This window comes from Lolium perenne, chromosome 4, assembly GCF_019359855.2.
Source record: "Lolium perenne isolate Kyuss_39 chromosome 4, Kyuss_2.0, whole genome shotgun sequence".
Lineage (NCBI taxonomy): Eukaryota > Viridiplantae > Streptophyta > Magnoliopsida > Poales > Poaceae > Lolium > Lolium perenne.
The window spans coordinates 145,869,856-145,897,849 of NC_067247.2; the positions used below are offsets into that span (position 1 = coordinate 145,869,856).

Sequence of the window (27,994 nt, forward strand, 5' to 3'; positions counted from 1 at the left end):
TGCTGAGATTGAGATCAAGAAAGAGCACCAAGTGTTGATGGTCAACAAGACCACCAGTTTCAAGAAACAGGGCAAGTCTAAGGAAAAATTCAAGAAGGGTGGCAAGAAAGCTGCCACGCCTCCTATGAAACCTAAGAACGGCCCTAAGCACGATGCTGAGTGCTATTATCGCAAGGAGAAGGGACACCTGGAAGCGTAATTGCTCCAAGTATCTGGCTGATCTGAAGAGCGGCCTTGTCAAGAAGAAGAAAGAAGGTATATCTGATATACATGTTATAGATGTTTATCTCACTGGTCCTCGTTCTAGTACCTGGGTATTTGATACTGGTTCGGTTGCTCATATTTGTAACTCGAAACAGGAACTAAAGAATAAACGAAGACTACTGAAAGATGAAGTGACGATGCACGTTGGAAACGGATCCAAGGTCAATGTGATCGCAGTCGGCACACTTCCTCTACATCTACCTTCGGGATTAGTTTTAAGCCTAAATAATTGTTATTTTGTACCCGCGTTGAGCATGAACATTATATCTGGATCTTGTTTAATGCAAGACGGTTATTCATTCAAGTCTGAGAATAATGGTTGTTCTATTTTTATGAATAATATCTTTTATGGTCGAGCACCAGAAAAGAATGGCTTATTTCTGTTAGATCTCGATAGTAGTGATACGCATATACATAACATTGATGCTAAGCGAATTAAATTGAATGATAATTCTACTTATATGTGGCACTGTCGTCTTGGTCATATTGGAGTGAAACGCATGAAGAAACTCCATACTGATGGATTACTTGAATCACTTGACTTTGAGTCACTTGATAGATGCGAAGCATGTCTAATGGGTAAAATGACTAACACTCCATTTTCTGGTATGATGGAGCGAGCTACTGACTTATTGGAAATCATACATACCGATGTGTGCGGACCAATGAGCGTAGCATCGCGCGGTGGTTATCGTTATGTTCTAACCTTCACAGATGATCTGAGTAGATATGGGTATAACTATTTCATGAAACATAAATCCGAAACTTTCGAGAAGTTTAAGGAATTTCAAAGTGAAGTAGAAAATCAACGTAACAAGAAGATTAAATTTCTACGATCTGATCGTGGAGGTGAATATCTGAGTTATGAGTTTGGCATGCAAGACGGTTATTCATTCAAGTCTGAGAATAATGGTTGTTCTATTTTTATGAATAATATCTTGGGATTTCTATTTTCGTGCCCTCGGGTCCTTAGTTGTACTCAGTTTTCCCCAGCTCCTTAGTTTTTCCTCAGTTTTCCCCAAGCCCTTGTCTGTAACCCGCAGAAAGAGCTCGGACGGAAGGAATCCCGTTTAGTTGACGTTGGTTGGTGCTGGCAAGTGGGGCCGCTGTTGGTGCCCCACAGTGGACACGTCTCCACTTATCCAGATCATCGTGGGACCCACAACTTGTCCACGTTAGCGCGCCGGACCCACAGCTTACCCAGGTGACCGTTGCAAAATGGGAGCCCGAGCCAGCCCCGCGCCCGTGCCCGTGCCATTGCTTCCCTTTCTTTCTCCGCGCCCCATTGTTCTTCTTCTCCGCCAGCGGCAGCCCTTCTCCGGTAGGCGGGTGATGTCTAGTTTCTCTTCGACCTCCCGTTCTTCATGGCCGCAGTATGGACCCGTGCCTTTGACAAGATGCCCTGACTGCCCACGCCAGGAGCCTCTGAAGCAGTCGATCTGTAAGACGGACGAGAACGGCAACCATGGACGTGAGTTCGTTGCATGCGAGAGCTTGCCATATAGAGAGGGGGATAAGGTTAGATCTCGCTCCAATTTCTCTGTTTTCTCTCGATTTTCTTGTTATTCCCTCGAATTTGGGATTTAGGGTTCACGTTGTTGTTTTCAGATCTTGAAGAAATGCAGGCATTTCGAGTGGATCGATGTGTACGTTCGAGGCTTCGATTGCAGGAATCAATTGGCGCTATTGGGGGCGCAATTTGGGAGGGGGACTTGCTTTGTAGAGAATGCGGCGGAGAGAGGAGCCGTTCCGATTATGCCTAATGCTCCCAATGCAGAACTGGTGGAAGTGAAGGGAGAACTGAAGAAAATGAACAAGCGATTAAGGCGGTGATCGAGTTGAAGAAGCAAGCTAACCTGATGGCTGGTTTTTTTTTGTTGTATAATTACGATCGGATTCTTATCATTGCTCACCAGGCGCTAGAAGTTGTTACAAGGGATACCTTACAAATCCATTATTCAGTTACATGTACTTGTAGTTGTTTTCAAAGTTAGTGTGTGCATTCACCGAAATTACCAACTATATTCCCTAAAAGAAAAGGAAAGCTAAAGATAGTTGATAATTGTTAGAGGGGTGACAAATAATGCAATCACCGAAATCCGCAAATATGTATGCCTCGTGTTTATACCAAAATTATACCACTTTTAGGCCGTTTCAAAATACCAATACCATATCCCAAACTATATTCCCTAAAAGAAAAGGACAGCTAAAGATAGTTGATAATTGTTAGAGGGGTGACAAATAATGCAATCACCAAAATCCGCAAATATGTATGCCTCATGTTTATAACAAAATTATACCACTTTTAGGCCGTTTCAAAATGGGATCCCTTTCAAAATAGGGACCCTTCAAAATACCAATACAATATCCCAAACTATATTCCCTAAAAGAAAAGGACAGCTAAAGATAGTTGATAATTGTTAGAGGGGTGACAAATAATGCAATCACCGAAATCCGCAAATATGTATGCCTCATGTTTATAACAAAATTATACCACTTTTAGGCCGTTTCAAAATACCAATACTATATCCCAAACTATATTCCCTAAAAGAAAAGGACAGCTAAAGATAGTTGATAGCAATCACCGAAATTCGCAAATATGTATGCCTCATGTTTATAACAAAATTATACCACTTTTAGGCCGTTTCAAAATACCAATACTATATCCCAAACTATATTCCCTAAAAGAAAAGGACAGCTAAAGATAGTTGATAATTGTTAGAGGGGTGACAAATAATGCAATCACCGAAATCCGCAAATATGTATGCCTCATGTTTATACCAATACTATATCCCAAACTATATTAAGTGGCAAACTCGTTATTGCACATAAATAGAGGGGTGGGCATTCTCCACCGACAGAGAGAGAGAGGGGTGGCCACGAAGAGAGAGAGAGAGAGAGAGAGAGGTTGCCACGAAGAGACGGATAGGGGTATACTGCCCGTTAGATCAGTGGATCAACGGTTCGTGGAGTCGATCCGTGTGACAACGGCTCAACCAATCAGGATAAGTTTGGGCTTCTCAGAGCATTTGTGACAGTACTTGAGGGCAAAACTGAGTAGTACTAAGAATCCAAGGGCACATAAATAGTAAATAGACTAAGGGATTCAAACAAAAGAATTACAAAATGAAAAATGTGTGTTTTGTACAATATAATTCATATTGGGCTACATCAAATTATTTGCAATTCAAATATACATGAGTGTGACAATTATGGCATCATTTAGACAAACTATGTTTTGGGAAAGATGTTTTGCAAAGGGGTTTGGGTGGAAAACCAATCATCTTCATAGCTACACTAGTGATTACGAGAAGTGGCAATTTGTGGTAAAACTTGATTTATATATGTTTGTTAAGGTTTTCTAGGTGGCAGGTTGCGTAGGAAGACTCCATGAGTAGTTGCCACTATGTTTTTATTTTTTTGGATTTTTTTGCGCATGAAATGACTCAATTAGCTATGTTAATCTCATTTGTTGACTCTCTGTTGACCAGCTACTTGAGGGTAAAACTGAGTATATTGCACTTGCCGGTCTAAGTCCTCGAGGGGAAAACTGAGTACAGATAAAATTTACGTATAAGGCACGAGGTTATAACCGAGTACACCAAACGTCCCAGGGTTAGACTCGTGTAGCGGTGCACGCTGCAGCCGTGCATAGCGGACGCGTGTTGCGGTACACGCCACCTCCGTCTTTATAGAGCCCCTCTTTCTCTCCCTCGACGCACGTTCTCACTGGCTCACTGCAACCGCCTCTCCTGTCCCATCATCTTCTCCACAACCGAAGAAAAAACCCCGAAGAAAACCGCCGGCGATGGAGAAGAATGAGATGCCCATTGTCGGCACATCGGCCGCCGCCCCGTCCGGGCCCCTGTCGCATTTGCTTCCAACGTAGCAGCCGGCGCATCGGCCGCCGCCCCGTCCAGGCCCCTGTCGCTGCTTCCAACGTAGCAGCCGGCGGATCGGCCGCCGCCCCGTCCAGGCCCTCGTCCCTGCTTCCAACGTAGCAGCCGGCGGATCGGCCGCCGCCCCCGTCCGAGGCCCCTGTCGCTGCTTCCAACGTAGCAGCCGGCGCATCGGCCGCCGCCACCGTCCGATCCCCCGTCGCTTGGGACCCGTACGAACCGGTGCAATACGACGCGCCGGAGAACCCCTACGACACCCGCATCGTCGACAACGAGCCGGAGGTAACCCTTTGTTCCCTTGTTCTTATCTCATTTCAATCATTTTGTGTTAGATCTAGCGTTATTACGGTTCGTCTGTTCCTAGTTCAATCCTTTTGTGTTAGATCTTGCGTTATTACTGTTCGTCTGTTCCTAGTTCGATCCTTTTGTGTTAGATCTTGCGTTATTAGCGTTTGTGATTTGCTTTTGTTTAAGATTTGTGCCGATGATGATGAATATTTGGGCATAAATTGATTCAGGGTTTGGTCAGTAAACAATTGGTGTGTACAAATTTGTTGTGCATGATCTTTGGTTTGCTGACTCAAATCCTGGATATAAGTGTGCCCAATGTAACTGAGGCTACCTCTTTTTTTCGAGCCCATATTATCATGCATGATTTTTTGTTCACTCTCTGTTCCATCATCGTTGCAATTGACTCCGTTTTTTTTGCATGATCTTTGGTGCTACGTGACAGGTGCAGAGCAGCGACGTCGACAGCGACGACGAGTCCTTCCATACCAAGACTCGTCACGTCCTCAGGAGGCTGCAGTCCGGCCATTACGATGGCCCCTTTACTCGAGGCATTTACAAGTGCCCCTTCTGCAACAGGAAGCTCCGCGCCACCGACTTCAACTCCCTGGTGAACCATGCTGAATCCATTGGCAGATGTGGCGCTAGAGTTGGAAGGACCGTGAACGTGCATGCGTACATGGCCAAACACAAAGCACTTGGGATTCACCTGCGCAACCTCCAAGCGAGTCACACGCGCTACCTGGAGGCGTTGAACGTGCCCTCTTTGCACTCTCTGTATGTGACTGCTCTATCTGTAGAGCAGCTTAAATTCATGTAAAATGTAGCTTATGTTGGATCTATCGGTACTACTTTTGGATCTGTCCTGAATATATCTATGCTATGTTGGTTGCTGTATGCAGCTTATCCTATATTTTCTCTCTGGATTTGTGCCCTAGATTTCCTACCTGATTGGGTAAAAACGAAGGCATAAAGAAATGAATGGCGTTAAAAAACAGAAGGACAAGCTGCTCTAGATTTGCTACCAATTTGGGCAATCAAATATGAATGAGATCGAGCGAGAGAGAGGAAAAAGGTACATTGAAACTGCTAATCTGGGCGAAAGAGACAGAAACCACTCGTGCTCCCGTCCCGGACCCACACGGCTCCACACGCTACGGCCCCACAAACATGGTCTCGTCCTGTCCCACGCGGTCCCTTCCTACCAGCCCCACACGACGCGGTCCCACACGACGCGACCCCACAAACGACACGACCCCACTCATCAGCACGGAACGGTCAACTTAACGGATTCCTTCCGTCCGAGCTCCTTCTGCGGGTTCAGACAAGGGCTTGGGGAAAACTGAGGAAAAACTAAGGAGCTGGGGAAAACTGAGTACAACTAAGGACCCGAGGGCACGAAAATAGAAATCCCTAATATCTTTTATGGTCGAGCACCAGAAAAGAATGGCTTATTTCTGTTAGATCTCGATAGTAGTGATACGCATATACATAACATTGATGCTAAGCGAATTAAATTGAATGATAATTCTACTTATATGTGGCACTGTCGTCTTGGTCATATTGGAGTGAAACGCATGAAGAAACTCCATACTGATGGATTACTTGAATCACTTGACTTTGAGTCACTTGATAGATGCGAAGCATGTCTAATGGGTAAAATGACTAAGACTCCATTTTCTGGTATGATGGAGCGAGCTACTGACTTATTGGAAATCATACATACTGATGTGTGCGGACCAATGAGCGTAGCATCGCGCGGTGGTTATCGTTATGTTCTAACCTTCACAGATGATCTGAGTAGATATGGGTATATCTATTTCATGAAACATAAATCCGAAACTTTCGAGAAGTTTAAGGAATTTCAAAGTGAAGTAGAAAATCAACGTAACAAGAAGATTAAATTTCTACGATCTGATCGTGGAGGTGAATATCTGAGTTATGAGTTTGGCATGCATTTAAAGAAATGCGGAATACTTTCACAATTGACACCGCCGGGAACACCTCAACGAAACGGTGTGTCCGAACGTCGTAATCGAACTCTCTTAGATATGGTTCGTTCTATGATGTCTCTTACTGATTTGCCATTATCATTTTGGAGTTATGCATTAGAGACAGCCGCATTCACTTTAAATAGAGCACCATCAAAATCCGTAGAAATGACACCGTATGAATTATGGTTTAATAAGAAACCTAAGCTGTCGTTCCTTAAAGTTTGGGGTTGCGAAGCCTATGTAAAGAAGTTACAACCGGACAAGCTAGAATCCAAAGCGGAGAAATGCGTCTTCATAGGATACCCTAAGGAAACTATAGGGTACACTTTCTATCACAGATCCGAAGGCAAAATCTTTGTTGCTAAGAACGGAACCTTTCTTGAGAAAGAATTTCTCACTAAAGAAGTGACTGGAAGAAAAGTAGAACTCGATGAGATTGATGAATCTATACTCGTTGATCGAGTAGCGCGATCATCGGAAGTTGTACCTGTACCGCCTACATCGGCAACAGAGGAAGCTAATGATAATGATCATGAAACTTCGAACGAGGAAACTACTGAACCTCGCAGATCGACAAGGGAGCGTGCCACTCCTGATTGGTATGATCCTTGTCTAAATGTCATGATTGTGGATAACAATGATGAGGACCCTGCGACGTATGAAGAAGCGATGATGAGCCCAGATTCCAACAAATGGCAAGAAGCCATGAAATCCGAAATGGGATCCATGTATGATAACAAAGTATGGACTTTGGTAGACTTACCTGATAGCCGAAAGGCTGTCGAGAATAAATGGATCTTCAAGAGAAAAAACAGATGCTGATGGTAATATTACTGTCTATAAAGCTCGACTTGTCGCAAAGGGTTTCCGACAAATTCAAGGAGTTGACTACGATGAGACTTTCTCACTGTAGCGAAGCTGAAATCTGTGAGGATTTTGTTAGCAATAGCTGCATTTTTCGATTATGAGATTTGGCAGATGGATGTCAAAACGGCGTTCCTTAATGGAGACATTGAGGAAGAGTTGTATATGGTACAACCCAAAGGTTTTGTCGATCCTAAAAATGCTAACAAAGTATGCAAACTTCAGCGTTCAATCTATGGACTGAAGCAAGCATCGAGAAGTTGGAACCGACGCTTTGATAAGGTGATCAAAGACTTCGGGTTTATACAGTGTCATGGAGAGGCCTGTATTTACAAGAAAGTGAGTGGGAGCTCTGTAGCATTCCTGATATTATATGTAGATGACATATTATTGATCGGGAATGATACAGAACTATTAAGCAGTGTAAAAGGTTATTTGAATAATAGTTTTTCAATGAAAGACCTTGGTGAAGCATCGTATATATTAGGCATCAAGATTTATAGAGATAGATCAAGACGCCTAATAGGGCTATCACAGAGTACATATCTGGACAAGATTCTAAAGAAGTTTAGAATGGACGAAAGTAAGAAAGGGTTCTTACCTATGTTACCAGGCAAGGTCTTGAGTAAGACTCAAGGACCGGCTACGGCAGAAGAAAGAGAAAGGATGAGTAATATCCCCTATGCCTCGGCAGTAGGATCTATCATGTATGCCATGCTATGTACTAGACCGGATATAGCACATGCTGTTAGTTTGACTAGCAGATATCAAAGTGATCCAGGAATGGAACACTGGACAGCGGTCAAGAATATCCTGAAGTACTTGAAAAGAACTAAGGATATGTTTCTTTGTTATGGAGGTGACCAAGAGCTCGTTGTAAGCGGTTACACCGATGCAAGTTGGAACACTAATCCTGATGACTCTAAGTCACAGTCTGGGTACGTGTTTATATTGAATGGTGCTGCAGTAAGCTGGGCAAGCTCGAAGCAGTGCACGGTGGCGAAGTCTTCAACAGAATCAGAGTACATAGCGGCTTCAGAGGCTTCATCAGAAGCGGTATGGATGAAGAGGTTCATTGTAGAGCTCGGTGTGGTTCCTAGTGCATTGGACCCACTAGTCATATACTGTGACAACATGGGTGCCATCGCCAATGCACAAGAGCCAAGGTCACACAAGAGGCTGAAGCATATCAAGCTGCGTTACCACTCGATTCGCGAGTACATCGAAGATGGAGAAGTAAAGATTTGCAAAGTACACACTGATCTGAATGTAGCAGATCCGTTGACTAAAGCTCTCCCTAGGGCAAAGCATGACCAACACTAGAATGCCATGGGTGTTAGGTATATTACAATGTAATCTAGATTATTGACTCTAGTGCAAGTGGGAGACTGAAGGAGATATGCCCTAGAGGCAATAATAAAGTGGTTATTATTTATATATCTATGTTTATGATAAATGTTTATATGTCATGCTATAATTGTATTAAACCGAAACATTAGTACATGTGTGATATGTAGACAAACAAAGAGTCCCTAGTATGCCTCTTAACTAGCTTGTTGATTAATGGATGATTAGTTTCATAATCATGAACATTGGATGTTACTAATAACAAGGTTATATCATTGTATGAATGATGTCATGGACACACCCAATTAAGCGTAGCATAAGATCTCGTCATTAAGTTATTTGCTATAAGCTTTCGATACATAGTTACCTAGTCCTTATGACCATGAGATCATGTAAATCACTTATACCGGAAAGGTACTTTGATTACACCAAACGCCACTACGTAAATGGGTGGTTATAAAGGTGGGATTAAGTATCCGGAAAGTATGAGTTGAGGCATATGGATCAACAGTGGGACTTGTCCATCCCGATGACGGATAGATATACTCTGGGCCCTCTCGGTGGAATATCGTCTAATGTCTTGCAAGCATATGAATAAGTTCATAAGAGACCACATACCACGGTACGAGTAAAGAGTACTTGTCAGGAGACGAGGTTGAACAAGGTATAGAGTGATACCGAAGATCAAACCTCGGACAAGTAAAATATCGCGTGACAAAGGGAATTGGTATCGTATGTGAATGGTTCATTTGATCACTAAAGTCATCGTTGAATATGTGGGAGCCATTATGGATCTACAGATCCCGCTATTGGTTATTGGTCGGAGTGAGTACTCAACCATGTCCGCATAGTTCGCGAACCGTAGGGTGACACACTTAAAGTTGGATGTTGAAATGGTAGAACTTGAATATGGAATGGAGTTCGAATATTTGTTCGGAGTCCCGGATGAGATCCCGGACATCACGAGGAGTTCCGGAATGGTCCGGAGAATAAGATTCATATATAGGATGTCATTTTATGTGAATTAAAATGATCCGGAAGGTTCTATGGAAGGTTCTAGAAGGTTCTAGAAAAGTCCAGAAGAAACCACCAAGGAAGGTGGAGTCCCGGTGGGACTCCACCTCCATGGCCGGCCAACCCTAGAGGGGGAGGAGTCCCAAGTGGACTCCCCCTATGGGGCCGGCCACCCCCCCATATGGAAGGGGGGAATCCCACCCCAAGTGGGATTCCCACCTTGGGTAGGTTTCCCTATCATATGGAAGGTTTTGGGTTCGGGTCTTATTCGGAGACTTGTAGTCCAACACTTGGGGCTTCCACCTATATAATGAGGGGCCAAGGGGAGGGGGCCGGCCACCCCAAGACCACAACCTGGCCGCCCCCCCTTGAGTGGCCGGCCACCCCCTCCCAAACCCTAGCTGCCCCCCTCTCCTCCATAAGCTCCCGCACGCTTAGCGAAGCTCCGCCGGAGTTCTCCACCGCCACCGACACCACGCCGTCGTGCTGTCGGATTCAAGAAGAGCTACTACTTCCGCTGCCCGCTGGAACGGGAGGTGGACGTCGTCTTCATCAACAACCGAACGTGTGACCGAGTACGGAGATGTTGCCCGTTCGTGGCGCCGGTGATCAAGATCTTCTACGCGCTTTTGCAAGCGGCAAGTGAACGTCTACTGCAGCAACAAGAGCCTCATCTTGTAGGCTTTGGAATCTATTCAAGGGTGAGACTCGATAATCCCCTCGTTGCTACCGTCTTCTAGATTGCATCTTGGCTTGGATTGCGTGTTCGCGGTAGGAAATTTTTTGTTTTCTATGCAACGTTATCCTACAAAATTCTCTTGAGAAAGGGATTCTCATCTAGAATGGTCCACCACCTGATGCAAGTGGTGTCGGGGAGCCAAACGGACATTAATGTGAACAACGAGATTGTACCCTGCTCCGTGAACTCTCAGGGAGTCCAGCAAGGGGATCCTCTATCCCTGATCTTCTCTGACTTCATGGTCGACTCACTAGCGGCGGTGATTTTTTGAGCCAGTGAGGCAGGACACATCCCGAGGGTGATGTCCCACCTCATTCCGAGGGGAGTGACACACCAACAGTATGTAGATCATACCAAGATCCTAATTGAACCATGAGATGAGGGCATTGTAAATCTCAAACTTATTCTCTTATTCTTTGAGAACATGTAGGGATTAAGAATTAACTTTGCTAAAGTGGAGTCATGATAGTTGGGCCTACTAAACGAAAGCATATCCAGATTGCCAGCCTGCTTAATTGCAAGCTAGGGAATTTTATGATCTCCTAGTTGGGACTTCCGGTGAGTAGCAGAGCTTTACATGCCTCGGATTGGGACTTCCTCACTGGGCATGGAGTAGATCCATGGTAGGGGCTTTTCTTGGCTTCAACAGGAAGCTAGAACTAACTACGCATGCCTCTCTATCCTTCCAATGTTTGGCATGAGCCTATTCATGCTTTACGATAAGACCCATGCCATTTTTATAAGGTGCGGTCCCGTTTCTTTTGGGAAGGAGTAGGATAGAAAATAAAGTGCCATATGTTGATTGGGCAACATTATATAAATCGAAGGTGTGCAGGGATCTGAGGACCTTAATACCAAATACATGAACTGAATCAATTTATTTTTAGCAGTGATATGTCCAAAATTACATGATAATGGATACTCACGATCTAGCGATCACCTCTGCTTCCAAGCATATGCTATACTGGACATGTGGCAGGAGAACCAAATGTCTGGCTACTTGGACAACAATCTTCCTTTGATTTGCCGTGGCTTTGCCTTCGATCCGCACACGGCAACGGCTCTGGCAGCTATGAAGGCGATGACTGGGCCACCACAAACCGAAGAATAGTCACTCTAGAACAAAATAGATCAATAATAGTTCAAGCTAGTACTATCCATGTGCATTATCAAAGGGAAGACCAACATAACATTATAAGTGCTCATTGAAAAACAAGAGAAGGGTCGAAAGATTCTAGAAATAAGAACCAATTTCTGAGCATAGAAATTAGAAGGACACGTGGCATATCTTATTAGCTAATAATATAACATTCGTTGTAGCAAAACATCAAGACTAATGCACAGTGGTAAAAGACTACAATGCATGATGTAAATCATCAAACTAGGTAAAGGCAAGCTGAATTGTAATGTACCTTTGCATCTTGAGTGCTGCTAGGAATGATGTTGTGTACCATGGCCGATGGCGTAATTAGAAAGTTGCATTTGCAGCCAGAATGGAGATTGTAGCTTCAAAGTAAATAACTGAAGATATTGTGGGAGCCTGTCCCAGGATAACCTGTATTTGACAACATAAACTTACCAAAAAAAGACGAATAATCAAGAACCAGAAACATAGAATGATTTAAAATAAATGGTAGATGTGCAATAATAAGGAAAGTGACTAAAGGAAGTTGTAATGTCTCTAGGAAAAATGAGGCTGTTCATGACTTGCGATATCCAGCTGCGCGAAATGGTTCAAGAACTTTTGCTACAAGTGAAGCTGTATACTGTTGGCAAGCAAATTGCTGTTGGCAAAGGGAACGTCGGAGGGCATGGGAGCGGGTTTAGGCGTTTAGCGGTTTCAGGGGGAGCGGAACACCATAATTTAAGGAAGGCTAGCGACGGAATCCTGTGTGTTTGATGAGCGCGAACGGACGATTCAATTTTCCCCGAAATCCTCTCGTCTTCTGAGCTGCTACTGTTCACCGCCGCCGGCCGCTTCACCTCCCGGAACAAGATCTGTATATACCTTTTGGCCATTGTCTGCTACCATATGCAAACAACTAACAGAATTCATAGTACTCCTGACACGAAGGTACCTAGATTGATACTGCATCAATTGTAATTCTGCTTGCTGCTAATATATAAATGAGGTGAGAGCCGCGCCCTTGAGCATTGTCCCCCTAAAACCCTAGATAGATTGCTTCTGTTTACCAGCTCCACTTCCTGCCAGCATGGGCAAGCCCAAGGCCAAGAGACTCAAAGCGTCGCACCATTGTTAGAGATAGAATAGTTAGTTAGATAAAGCTAAGTTGTTTCTATCTTCATGTTCACGCCAAGCATCCGTAGATAAAGATGTTGTGCGGTTTTCCCCTCTCTCTATCTGTTGTAACAACAACTCTGTAAATCTCGCCGATGTTGGCCTATATATTAACACGGAACCGAGCCGAGTCCAAGGCATCGTTAACCAAGAATTATCACATGGTATCAGAGCTAGTCTTCCAAAAACACATCTAGAAACACGATGAGCTCCTCCTCCTCCACCTTCGGCATGAGCAGCCCGCTACCGACGCAGGGCACGTCGGAGAAGCTGACAAGGGAGAACTTCCTGCTGTGGGAGACGCAGGTCCTCCCTGCCATCAGAGGTGCCCGCCTGATGGGTTTCCTCGATGGGACAAACAAGGCGCCGTCAGAAACGACCTTCGACACCATCGACGGCAAACGCACCGAGGTGAGCAATCCAGATTATGAAAACTGGGTTCAAACTGATCAGCAGGTCCTTCATTACCTGCTGGCATCGCTGTCCAAGGAGATCCTCGTCTCATGCATTGGCATGAGGACAGCATCGACGGTCTGGCTGGCGATCAAGTCCATGTTCGCCGCCAAGTCCCGCACTCGCATCGCCAACCTGCGGGTGCAGCTCGCCAACACCAAGAAGGAGGGCAAAACTACGGCGCAATACTTCGCCGCGGTGAAGGCGATCACCGATGAGCTTGAAGCAGCAGGCCGCCCCATGGAAGAAGACGAGGTGGTGGAGTACCTCCTCGCCGGGCTTGACGACCCGTACAATCCCCTCTTCGCCGCCATCGGGGCAAACCCCGATCACAAGATCACCGTCGCCGAGCTCTACGCGCAGATCAGCTCCTACGACAACCACATGAATCTCCTCCTCAGCGGCGTCGACAATGATCCGAAGTCCTCTGCCAACTCTGCTGCACGCGGACGTGGCGGACGACGTGGCAGCCGTGGAAACTATCGCGGCGGCCGTGGCGGCGGTCGTGGCTATGCTCAAGGGCATGGCCAGGGACATCAACAAGGCGGCCGTGGAGGCGGTCGTCGTGGCGGCAGCAACAAAGGCAGCGGCAAGGACCGTGACGTCGTCTGCCAGATCTGTGGCAAATCGGGCCACCCTGCATATAGGTGATGGCACCGATACTCTGAAGATGAAGAGGAGGAAGAAGAAAGAGGTGCAAACGCCGCCTCCTACGGTGTGGATACCAACTGGTACTCTGACACCGGGGCCACAGATCACATCACCGGTGAGCTCGAGAAGCTCACCATGAAAGAGAAATACAATGGCCGTGAGAAGATCCATGCGGCCAATGGGACAGGTATGGACATTAGTCATGTTGGTCATGCATTTGTTAACTCCCCATCCAAACAACTTCACCTTCGAAATGTCCTCCATGTTCCAAGTGCTACAAAAAATCTTGTTTCCATTCATCGCCTAACATTAGATAATAATGTCTATGTTGAATTTCACCCTTGGTACTTTTATGTGAAGGATCTGGAAACGAAGAAGGTACTTCTTAAAGGTAGATGCTACAGAGGCCTCTATCCGTTGGTGTCATCATCATCATCAAGAAATAAACAAGTTCTTAGCGCCACCAAGCCTTCAGCTACACGGTGGCACGATCGATTAGGTCATCCTTCCTTCAAAATCGTTCATCGAATTCTTAGGAAATTTGAGCTTCCCCATTCAAAAGAATCTAGGTGTGAGTTTGTGTGTGATTCATGTCAAAGAGCAAAAAGTCATCAACTTCCCTATACAAGATCTACTAGTATGTCCACTAAGCCACTAGAGTTAGTGTTCTCAGATGTTTGGGGACCTGCTCCCACCTCTATTGGTCGTTTTTCATACTATGTAAGCTTTATTGATGACTTTAGTAAATTTTCATGGATCTATCTCATCAAGAAAAAATCTGAAGTCTTTCAAGTTTTTCAGAATTTTCAAACTCTTGTTGAACGAAAATTTGATAGTAAAATCATTGCCATCCAAACAGATTGGGGAGGTGAATATGAAAAACTACACCCCTTTTTCACAAAAATGGGTATATCCCATCATGTGTCTTGCCCTCATGCCCATTAACAAAATGGGTCAGCAGAACGCAAGCATCGCCACATTGTCGAGGTGGGCTTAGCACTGCTTGCAAACGCATCCATGCCATTAAAATTCTGGGATGAAGCTTTTTTGACCGCCACATACTTAATCAACATGCTTCCATCGTCGGTCATTGACAATGAAATACCTATGACACGTCTCCTCCATGAATCTCTTGATTTTTCATCTCTACGTGTTTTTGGTTGTGCCTGTTGGCCCAACCTTCGACCATACAACAAGCGAAAGTTAGCATTCCGTTCCAAACAATGCGTCTTTCTTGGCTACAGTCATATGCACAAAGGTGTCAAATGCCTTGATGTGTCCACTGGCCGTGTCTATGTGTCACGAGACGTTGTCTTTGATGAAACAGTATTTCCCTTTGCCAAGCTTCATCCCAATGCTGGTGCTCTCCTCCGGCGAGAAATTCTTCTCCTTCCTTCCTCCCTCCAAAATCCATCGGAATTAGATCAAGGGGAGGAACAATGCATTGATCTAACACCTAATGCTCCTACTGTTATTTTGCCTCATAATGTTCCCCAGGTGCATGAACTAGATGGAGAAGAAAATCTCATACAAAACGGTGGTCAAAATCAGCCAAACGGCGATGCTCCAGATGTGCCGCTAGACGACATGCCTGGCGCGGAATTCAATGCAGATACGCCTGAGATCCTGGAAGAATCACCCTCGGGATCCAGTTCTGCGTCGCCATCCGGTCGCGCGTCAGAAGATGCTCGCGGGCCCAGCAGCAGCCAACGAACGGACGCCACATCACCTGGCTCCTCCGCGTCCGAAAGGGCAGGCAGCTCTCCTGCTGCCACGTCCAGTGAAACAGGCCGACCAGCGACAGCGCGTGGGCCTCCTGCTGCCGCATCTGCTCGTGGGCTCCCGACCAGGTGGAGAACTGCCAGGCCAGGTGGGCCAATTGAAGCAGCTCCCGCGCGCGGGAATTCCTCACGCGACGCGGATCCTCGACAACGCCAGGGGACAGCCACAGCTCCGGGATCCTCCGCGTCAGGCTCATCTGTGGTACCTGTGCACCGCACCAGATCCACAACAGGAAACAGAAGGCCAAAAACCTACACCGATGGGACGGTTCGGTATGGTCTTTCCACTTTTTCTAATGAACCTGAAACCTTGCAAATGGCATTAGAAAATCCTGATTGGAAACATGCTATGAATGATGAGTACAAAGCATTAGTTGAAAATAAAACTTGGCACTTAGTTCCATACAAAAAGGGCATAAATTTAATAGATTGTAAATGGGTATATAGAATTAAAAGAAAAGCTGATGGAACCATTGATAGGTATAAAGCTAGACTAGTAGCAAAAGGTTTTAAACAACGCTATGGCATAGATTATGAGGACACTTTTAGTCCAGTTGTTAAAGCTGCTACTATAAGACTTGTTCTAGCTGTTTCAGTTTCAAAAGGTTGGAGCTTAAGGCAACTAGATGTGAAGAACGCGTTTCTCCATGGTGTTCTGGAAGAAGAAGTATATATGAGACAGCCACCTGGTTATGAAGATCCACATGCACCTTATCATGTGTGCAAATTGGATAAATCTCTATATGGACTCAAGCAAGCACCTAGAGCATGGTTTGCAAAGCTGAGCTCAAAACTCCAAGAACTTGATTTTTCACCATCCAAAGCTGATACTTCATTGTTTATTTACAACAAGTCAGGTATCACCATTTTTGTGCTAGTATATGTTGATGACATAATTGTCACCAGTTCATCAACCCGAGCTATTTCTGCATTGCTTCAAGATTTGAGGAAGGCTTTTGCACTTAAGGACTTAGGTGATCTGCATTATTTTTTGGGAATTGAAGTCAAGAAATTAAGAGATGGTATAACTCTAACCCAAGAAAAATATGCTATGGATTTGTTGACTAGAGTTGGTATGAAGGATTCGAAAATAGCACCAACGCCCTTGTCTTCCTCAGAAAAATTATCAGCTATGGAGGGAGATCCACTTGGTCCAGATGATAGTACAAGATATAGGAGCATTGTTGGTGCTCTTCAATACTTAACTCTTACACGACCAGATATTGCCTTTTCAGTAAATAAGGTATGCCAGTATTTACATTCGCCTACCATGTGCATTGGACTGCAGTGAAAAGAATACTCAGGTATATCAAAGGTACTGTAAGTCTTGGGTTAAGTTTTAAGAGATCCTTCTCTACATTAGTAAGTGCCTTCTCAGATGCTGATTGGGCAGGCTGTGTTGATGATAGAAGATCAACAGGAGGATTTGCAGTATTTTTTGGACCTAATCTAATTTCTTGGAGTGCTAGAAAACAGGCAACAGTCTCAAGGTCAAGCACTGAGGCTGAATACAAAGCATTAGCAAATGCTACTGCAGAGGTTATTTGGTTAGAATCATTATTGAAGGAACTTGGTGTTCATAGAAAGAAAATTTCATGTTTATGGTGTGACAACATGGGAGCAACATACCTCTCAGCCAATCCTATTTTTCATGCAAGGACAAAACATATAGAAATAGATTTTCATTTTGTAAGGGAAAGAGTAGCAAAGAAATTGCTCGAGATCAGATTTATCCCTTCTCAAGACCAGGTGGCAGATGGATTCACAAAGGCTCTACCAACACGGCAGTTTGAAGCTTTTAAATACAATCTCAACCTTAGGAAAGGTTGTGATCGAGGAGGGGTGTTAGAGATAGAATAGTTAGTTAGATAAAGCTAAGTTGTTTCTATCTTCATGTTCAAGCCAAGCATCTGTAGATAAAGATGTTGTGCGGTTTTCCCCTCTCTCTATCTGTTGTAACAACAACTCTGTAAATCTCGCCGATGTTGGCCTATATATTAACACGGAACCGAGCCGAGTCCAAGGCATCGTTAACCAAGAATTATCACAACCATGACTCAGAGGATGCCGCGAGCGGCGCCGCAGCCAGCGCCATCGCTGAATCCTACAACGAACAGATACGTCCGCTCCTGGACGCTGTGGACCGCCTCCGCCACCTCAAGGTCACGCAGGAGGGCATCCAGCTTCCGACCATCGTCGTCGTCGGCGACCAGTCTAGCGGCAAGTCGAGCGTGCTGGAGTCGCTTGCCGGCATCAGCCTCCCTCGCGGCCAGGGCATTTGCACCCGAGTGCCGCTCGTCATGCGGCTTAAGGACGACCTTTCCGCGGAGGGCTCGCAGCCCGTGCTGCAGCTTGAGTACGGCAGCGGCCGCGTCGTCACCACCTCGGAGGCCAAGGTCGCCGACGCCATCGACGAGGCAACCGCCGAGATCGCCGGGTCTGGCAAGGGCATCTCTGACGCCCCAATCACCCTCGTCGTGCGGAAGCGCGGAGTGCCGGATCTCACCCTCGTCGACCTGCCCGGCATCACGCGCGTGCCCGTCAAGGGGCAGCCCGACGACATCTACGACCAGGTATCCAGGATCATCCAGGAGTACATCGTGCCCAAGGAGAGCATCATCCTGAACGTGCTCTCCGCCACCGTCGACTTCCCGACGTGCGAGTCCATTAGGATGTCCCAGCAGGTGGACCGCAACGGCGAGCGCACGCTTGCCGTCGTCACCAAGTCCGACAGGGCCCCCGAGGGCCTGCTCGACAAGGTCACCATGGACGACGTCAACATCGGCCTCGGGTACGTCTGCGTCCGCAACCGCGTCGGCGACGAGACGTACGACCAGGCGCGCGCCGAGGAGGAGCGGCTGTTCAAGAAGCACCCGCTCCTGTCCAAGATCGACAAGTCCATGGTGGGCATCCCCGTGCTGGCGCAGCGGCTCATGCAGATCTAGGCGGCCATCATCGCCAAGTGCCTCCCCGACATCGTCAAGCAGATAAACGACCGCCTCAGCCGCAGCAGCGGCGAGCTCGAGCAGATGCCACCCGATCTCAACAACGTCGCCGACGCGGTGCGAGCCTTCTTCCACATCGTCAAGCGGGCGTGCACGTCCCTGGAGAAGATACTCGTGAGGGGCGAGTTCGATGAGTACCCCGACGACCGCCACTTCCACGGCACAGCGCGTATCGCTGAGATGCTCAACGCTTACGCGAAGAAGCTGCCGGCGGAGTGCCCGCGGCGCGGCGGCGACCTGTTCCTGATGGAGGAGGTGCACGTCCTGGAGGAGACAACGGGCATCAAGCTCCCCGACTTCCTCCCAAGGTCGGCCTTCCTCGTCATGCTCAAGAAAAAGGTGGAGACCGTCGTGCAGATGCCGCACGACCTCGTCCGCGAGGTCTGGGACTACGTCGAGGACCTGACGGTGAAGGTACTGCTGCATCACTTGGAGGACTTCCCACAGGTGCAGCCGTCGTGCCGCCGAGCCGTGCAGAGCCTCATGGACAAGGCACGAGCGCAGTCGGCGCGGCACGTCAAGGAGCTGATCGAGATGGAGCTGGTGGCCGACTACACATCCAACCCCGACTACACCAAGACGTGGTCCGAGCTCATGGAGGGCCACGGCAAGTTCATGGAGGCCGTCAAGGACCACTCGCAGCCCTCTTCCCTCACACTGAAGGGCTTTGGGAGGGTGGAGGTGGCGCACATGAGGATACACGACGACCTGGCCGGGCAGGCGTTCGACCTACGGGCTCGCCTGGCCGCGTACTGGAGGAGCATCGTGCTCCGCCTCGTGGATGGGCTGGCGCTGCACGTCCTCCGCGGCGTCAAGCGTCTGGTTGCTTAGTTAACTTAATTGTTTTTTTGGACTTTATTTTGCCAGCTAACTATATCTTAAGTTTCTTAACACATTTTTAGCTAATTCTTACACATTGCTCTTCTTTTTGGCTGCGGTGGGAAGTTATATAAGTTGTTGCTCTTTCAGGGATTTCTAGAATACGACTTTCTCGGGGATTTCAGTCTAACTACTGATCATTACATAGAAGAGAAAAGATTAAGTTATCACTTTAGACATAAACCCTACGTTTATTGTCTCTGAAGAAAAATCATAACAGTCCCACCACTATTTTCCTGTTTCCAGTTGTGAGCTTTCAAAAAAAGAATCTATGTGCTGCTTTAGGTCATGCTTCTAGAAATTTATTATCCATGCCTGCTGTTTAACGTTGTTTCTAAGTGGTTGATGTAGGTCATTCATAGTTAGTTCAACATGTGATCAGGTTAGCTACTTCTTTCTCTAAATTTGAGAGGACAGAGGGCAATCAGCCAAAGAGGCGCAACTGCAGTTTCAGGGCTCGAAAGGCAGAGATGTATAGATGTTTTTCTAACTAACCTCCTTCAGTGTGTAATCTGTTTGAGAATAAAAGATTGAATCCAAAAAGGTGATTCTATTGATTGATTGTTGGGCTATATATAGCCCCTGTACAGGCGCCTCAATGGCGGTTTACAAGGTAGTGTCTGTTGTGAACAGACGTGATTGGCGTTTGGACAACGCTACATGTTAACTGCAAGGTAGTTAGCTTAATGACAAAGCTAACTGCTTGTTAGCTTAACTCTAACGCTAAGTAAACTCTAACACTCCCCCTTGGACAACGCCAATTCTTGAAAATGTCTTGTGTTATCTTCAGAAATCTTCTTGTGTGATCTTGAGAGTGTTCTTCTATAACCTTGAGTATGTCCTTATAAATTCCTGAGATTCTCCCCCAAAAACCCTATGGGAAAAATATAAGGAGAATAGTATTTGATATGTTGTTAAAACTCCTTTAAACCCTTTGGGAAAAATAAGGAGAAAATTATACAACATATAAAGATTGTTGTCTCCTTGAGAACTCATATGAGAAAACCTTAGAGAAGGGAAAAACCTCACGAATGAGTTTGGAGAATAATAAATATGCCTTTTGTACTTCCTTTAAAAACCCCAGTGGGGAAAATAGGAGGTACGGCATATATCTTGTGTAAATATTGCAAAGAGTGCAATATGATGTGCCACGGAAAACTTCTTTAAAACCCAATGGGAAAAATATAAGGAGAAAACAATGTGGCATATCTTAACACTTGTATTTATATCGTCTCATTAAAAACCTTTTGTGAGAAACCATTAGGGAAAACTCATTAATGGAAAAAGAGTACAATATATATGATCTAATGATCATCAACGAGTTATAATTTGGGAGTTTTACTCCCTGGACTTTGCAAGACTATGATATGTTTGCAAAGTGTTTATCTCCCTAGTTTGAAAAATATTAATTTAACCCTTATGCATTTGAGCAATACAAGTGGTATTATCTGATAGATAATGGTGGGTGATTCGGTTGAATCTTAACCACATGATCTTGAATGTGGTCAATCATTTATATGAAGCTGGTAGAGTCTATTTTGTATTCTTATTTTAGAAGACTCTTTCATTGAATTCAGTCTATGATATGGCATTTTCGGGATCGGGTAATTGTAGCCAACGTAGATTACACGATGGTCAAATCTTGATATTCCTAAGGGAATTAATCAAGATCGTTTGAGCCTTAAATATATCGGAAGATATTACTTACACAAATCTTTTAGTTGGGGCTTGCACTTTAAATATGTTGACAACAAAATATTCGCATTCATGATGTAGTATGTATTGATATATGGAACAAGAGGTCCAATATCACTTCATCACTACTATAATGTATGAATGAATTTGTATCCCCGTTAGGGACAGTGTGACCTTATGTATCTTTGATTTGATTTATTCATATTTAATTTCTCCAAAATTTTATGGACATGTAAAAACTGATAGATATGTATTCCGAAGGAATATACTCAAGTTATAAACTTGGTTGATACTTGGTTCAAACCAAATCTCCGTCTTGATATGATTGCAAGGACTTGTCATGTATATTATAAACTTTGATGATAAAAGTATTAATATATACAAAGGTCATGTAGAATCCAATTAGGGATTTTGTCTATGACTACATATAAGCAATCATTATTGTACGAGGAATCCTTTATAAGAAGGAGCTCTTATAGTCAATTGAACCACATGATTTGTGTTTGACTATTTTAAGTCATAGAGTGACTTTGTATTATTACACATATGTTGCGATTTAATTTTGGATTTGGATTATAAGTCTTAAGGACTTTAATATAGATATTCAAATTGAGTGATACATATGATTATGTAATCACTACATCCATCAGCTGAATTGATAGTTTATTTATAACTGCCAATAATATTAGTATCGAAACGTAATTTCACTTATACCAATAAGGTATGTTACATCATATATAATTGATGCCGGGTCTCTGCGTGAACCCTTGTGCTACAAGCCTCGCTTTTCACCACCTCATTGTTTTTTTTAACAAAAGGTCATTTGTCTTCCAGAGGGAAGGTGCTTATGAGGAGTAGGTATTTCGATGGTAAATATCTCTCTTGCTGAGCGAGTGCTATTCTTATTCAATTGCCTCCTTCTAGTTGAACCAACATATGAGTGCATTAGGCACTCTGCCATGGACTTTGGTTCAGGGCCCTAAAGGTTTCAGCAATTTAAGAATAAATATTTGTCGACAAAATGTAGTCTTTGTTGTATGATTCCGTTGAATCGATAAGATTTGTGGAAATGTGATTAAAATATTTGAACTCCTCGTGATTTCCCATAACAATGGAGTCAAGGTGTTTCGATGTCCCAACACTTAAATAATTATGTGCACATTGTGTTGGGATTGGATGATGAGCATCCACTATGTGTTATTCAACTTGAGGTTGAACTACATTTACTTGTTGAGGATATAATTTCCTCTGTTCCGCGGAAGCATGTGCGAATTTATATCTTATGTGGCCAATTTTCTCCCCCTTTTGCTCTCATTTCGGAGGCAAGTGGTTACATTAGGTACCTTCACTCTTTTGGCACATTGGTTGCATGCGTAATATAATTTTGTGACATATTTGTCACGAGTAAATGTATGTGGCAGATTTGCAATGTGTTGCAAATTTATGACTGAACTTATCGTTCAGATTTTCAAGTACGTGAATATAAGGACTGAGAGTCTATGACATTTATTATTTATTTATCGGCCTTCTTTGTGGTACTAATCTCCCCCTAATGCCGAAAAATGCCGTTATTGCAAATGCAATCAACGTACGGGCTATCAATAACTCCCTTGTTAGGGTCTTGAGGTATTTGACGGATAAGTAATTATACCTCAATTATCTATCACATAGATACCAAATTGATGTGAGTGCCCATGATGTACGTTGGGGTGGTGATAACGGTATATAACCGAATTATCGCAGATGAGAAATACTTGTTTGATTTCCACGTACTTACTGCTAGGGGAAGCAGTATGATAAGCAGTTGTTGTGATCTGGATCAGATCTACGGCGTGTAAGACCACATGTGTCCAACAATATGTTGGCATGTTAAAAATTTGTCAGAGTGGTCATTTAATTAGTTTGATTCTTTTGATAAAGAATTTAGATACACAATTCTGGGTATGTACAAGAGGTACTTAGTAAAATCACAAATGCTTGTGAAAATGATAATTGTATTGGTTTAACCAATATGTTATTGATATTTTGCTCCTAATTTGATAATTTGGGCAATTAATTTAGTAAAATCATGGGTTTATGGAGATTAGAGAGCCACATAAGACCATCCATTAGAATGTCTATGAATACCATGAAATAATTATATGACCCAGATAGTTGTGAATAGTCCACATGTATCTTCGTGAATAAGTTCAAGAAATTTTAGCGGAGTGTGAGAGACTTATTAAAAAAACAAATTCTCATGACACATTAGGTGCTCATAAAATATGATGATTCGAGAATTTTGCAACTTTTGTGTTGTGACCAACAAAATTTTCGCTAATTTGTTTTTCCGCATTATCCCCATAATGGGTGACCAAGGGGATTATGAAAAATCTTGGATTTATCAAGATAAAAAAAATAGTTTGTACGCAACAAAGTTTAGTTTGAATTTAGTTCATACATTAAAATTTCATGTATGAGAAACATGATATTAATGGACAACATACCACATATGGTAGCATAAATATGGGCTTATGGGGATAGGTATGAGACTAAACAAGGTCTCCAAAATGTCATGGGAATTTCATTCCACAAGAAAACTATTATTGCAAAGGAGTGTATCTCCAACCGGACTAGGCTTATGTTTTCTTCATGATGAAGATTATAAGTACAATCCGTAACAAGATTATAGTACGGTGTTTCTTGAAGTGAGCTTCAAAATTACCCCGTTTAACTCGTAGATGATCAAATTGTGGAATAACCCTACCAAAAAAAAGGCTTGGGAATCAGGATTTCATATGTATAATGATTCATACAATAACATCTTTGATAAACTTGAGAGTTATCTTATCCCTTTGATAGGTTCACTATGTTTCTGCTTGTCATTTTACCTCCACTTTACATTGATTTCTCATAGTTCTTTTCAATACCATTGAGATTCTTAGTATTATGAGTAATAGTTGAATTTCAGGTAGTGCTATATATCACCCGTAGGGTGTATCTAATGATTCTTTATAAGAAGACATCATATAGCCTAATCACAAAATATAAACTTGGAGCTGATTTGATAGATCGACAACCGAACTGAATAACTACAATGGGCTAGAAATCCCCAAAAGTTAATGAGAACCTATTGACATTGTGTTTATACAACAAAATCTCCTTGGTGGAGATTTTAGAGAGGAATAGATATTTATCCATTTATCTTAGCTAATGTGAGTTTAGTGAATTCCATTGATGGAGATTCTAGTCCTGCATGAGATGATCATGCAAATCATTTACTATGATAGCAAATAATTTTATGAAAATGCTTCAATTGAGCATATTAATGATCGTGGTAATTCCTTAATGACCATGGAGTAGACATTCAATATTGAGATATTAAATGATACTTCTATCAATGCTTTGGACTTCTTACCCAAAGTGATGGGAGATGTTAAATTCATTACCAAAACATATATATGTATTTTGATATTGGTTATTTATGGTGAATACAATTATCACCATATAGTGGAGAACCTATAGTAGTTTTGTGAGAAACTCAATCAGTGTCATGTATGATGGATTTTGTCTTGATAGATGTAAGACACGACAATAGTACTATGATGTAGGTTTCATAATTTTATGTAATACCAATGTAAAATGAAGCATGTAGTGATCATGCCGGAATTCAATTTTACTTTGATAGCAAAATTTTCTTTGGTAAACAACAAGTATGCTCTAGAGGAACAATTGAATGTTAAGCTAGTGCTTCCATGCCATATGTGTCTGTTGATCTCAAATTCATATTTATGGAGTACATATCTCGGTAGTAGGAATCAAATTCCAACATGTCAGTAGACATCTTATCCTACTACCTTGTGTTATACTCTAACAAATAATTGAAAATCCGCAATTTTCACAATCAATGTCATTATCTTGTGATTCACAACAAAATTTAAGATAATCACATATTATGTTGGCAATTTCATCTCAAATTTTAATGAGATATTTGCATGTCATTTTTTTTTTCAATTGCAAATAAAGCTTTAACCAGAATTACATGTTACAAAGAATGCTAAAGGCAAATATGTAACATGACTTACTGAGAAATATAGTATGGGATGCATGACAAGTATATATACTTGTGCATGAAGACGTGATGACCTCATATGGTAATTTTACATGATGTAAAATTGTGCATCCTTATTATTTCTTATGCAAATTTTTTTTTTTAAAAAAATACCCTGACCTTCTGCTGTGAATATTTTCTCTAAAGAAAAAAAATTGATTTAAAATGAAAATAACAATAACCATGTGCTATGAATATCAAGTCTGGAGACTCGGTAGCTATGTCTAACGAGTCTGATGGCTCATTTAAAAACGCAGTATGGAAGGGGCTAAATTGCAATACAACAAAGAGATAAGAATCCCTATCTTCCTGTCTACGGAGTAGATACGAATCGATGGATTTGTATCACTTTCAATCAACTTCGCTCGCCCAGATTACCGTCGTGTGGTCGATTGAGGAGAAGAAGAGCGACGGGCAGACTCCGTCAGGTCGATTTGTCTCGCCGCCTGGAGGACGGCGGCGCGTCGCGTCGCCAGAGGCCGTCGTCGGCGTGGCTGGTGGCCGGATCACGTGGGGCGCCGCCGCGACGCCGGGAGCCACGCGTAAAGTCGCAACCGCAGGGGCCGTCGTCGGTCGTCACCTTCGCCGCGCCTAGGCAACCACGCCACCGCGAGGAGCCGGCCGAGGGCCACTGCCGTCTCAGGAGGACTGGCACCGGGGCCGGCGTCGCCTCTGCGCTCGTGGGGGCAGGATCGAGGGCTGCTGCCGCGGGCGCGGGACGCCGCGAGGGCCTACGTCGGTGCGAGCCGAGGCAGGGCCGGTGATGAGGACGCCGGCGGAGACGGTTAAGCTTCGTCGCCGGTATTTCTTTCGTTCCTATTCTCAATCTAGCGTGTTGCTCTCGGTAGAGTCAGTGCTGATAACGTGTTTGAGAATAAAAGATTTAATCTAAAAAGGTGATTCTATTGATTGATTGTTGGGCTATATATAGCCCCTGTACAGGCGTCTCAATGGGTAGTGTCTGTTGTGAACAGACGTGATTGGCGTTTGGACAACGCTACATGTTAACTGCAAGGTAGTTAGCTTAATGACAAAGCTAACTGCTTGTTAGCTTAACTCTAACGCTAAGTAAACTATAAGAAGTCGTTTGGAAGCCAGGTTTTTATTTCATTTGTAGCATTTTGAAATGAATACATGTATTCATTTCATTTACATTGTAATTCCAGAAATGGACACTTGTTTGGTTGCCACAAGAATTGTAAATGACAGTAGAATTCAATATTGAATTTTTTTGGTTGCCACAGGAATTGTGAATGACAGGTTTCAGCTCGGAATTGTGATTACACATGGCATCATTTTGCTGGATTTCCCAAATGAAATGATGACCCAATTCTGTGGCAACCAAACAGCCCACCTATGAAATTTTAAAATGAATTCCAGGATTTCAGGCTCAAATGATGGATACCAAACGACCTCTAACATAATCATTGCAATACTTCTGTGGCTACTTAGTTAATTTTAAATATAAAATATTTAGATTATGTTATTTCCTTCAATAGTACCACTTATGACTTAACTATTTCCAATTGTTGTGAGCTACTACTCGGCTAAAAAATAAGTATGGCAAGTTAAACAAGATGCATTTTAGACGCATTTTTGACGTGGATACATCCATATCAAATAAAGTTGCGAGATTTGTTTTAAAATGGAGGGACTACACGGCGACATGCAACTATTCTCTATTTTGTGGGCTACAAGGTAATCATATCCAAATAATAGCTACATACTATATTTGGGCTTGCGCCGTTTGTGTAGTGTAGTTCAACACTTTCCAGTAGAATTTTTCAAAGGGTTGTACCTTAAACATTATAGATTTATTAATTTAGAAGAAAAATTGCCCTATGTTTTCGCAGCAAAGCGTGGGATACCATCTAATGGGCTTCAGTTCGCTGGACCAATCTGAATAAATAAAGTATAGGCTAGTTAATTGTGTACTAATCTCCAGCCATTAGCGGGCATACACTAGCCCCTGCTCGACCATTGTTTTGTTGTTTTTTCGATAAAGGGAATATATTAATATCCAAAGGTACTAATTACACCCAGCCTCTGCAACAACGCACCACCCTAATGGCACTACGGATGCACACAACCAAAAAATAGAAAAAAAAAACTAAGAAACAAAAGTCCCGCTAGAGTATCTCGAGCCTAAAAATAGTAATACATCCACCACCAAGACAACATCTGAAATATAGACTCTCAAAAAACGACGCCTTCAAGAAGAGAACAATGCTCTAACACCGTCGTCGTCCGATCAAAGATCTTAGGTTTTCACCCTGAAGATAGTCCCCGCTCTCAAAACAATGCCTCCAATAAGGTCATTGCGAGGCACAACGAGTTAAGGCCAGACCTTGGGTTTTCACCTTGAAAGGTAGGACTCTGAACTTCACCTGTGTTGTCGCCCCAACTTTCATACCGCTGCTGTGAAGCCTGGAACACCAAGAAAGTCCCTCAACAGCTCGTAGACTTGAACCTCCCTTAGCTAGTCCTCCCATCCGGCCTTCATGAAATTCTCTTCTTCCGACTTTCATCATGGATCCATAGTCACTTGATGTCAACACAGAAAAAGAGCTTTGCGTCGCTCCCTCCAGAACTGATGTGGGAGGACCCGGTCGATCCTCCTTGGTTGATGCCCGATCTTTCACAGCGAGAACCTAGGGTAGTAAATCCTCCCAACAACGTGATGAACGCAGCCTGGAGAAGAGGGAACGAATCCAGCAAGCAGCGGATCGATG

The 27,994-nt window shown here is 43.7% G+C and overlaps 1 protein-coding gene across 1 annotated transcript in view; it reads left to right on the forward strand.

The window, feature by feature from the left end:
* Nucleotides 1–17,575: 17,575 nt before the first annotated feature.
* Nucleotides 17,576–27,994, forward strand: part of LOC127347483 (dynamin-related protein 4C) — an 83,568-nt gene continuing 73,149 nt past the window's right edge. Inside the window, 1 exon segment of the mRNA XM_051373664.2 lies at nucleotides 17,576–19,420. Within this exon segment, the coding sequence (XP_051229624.2) occupies nucleotides 17,576–19,420 (1,845 nt within the window).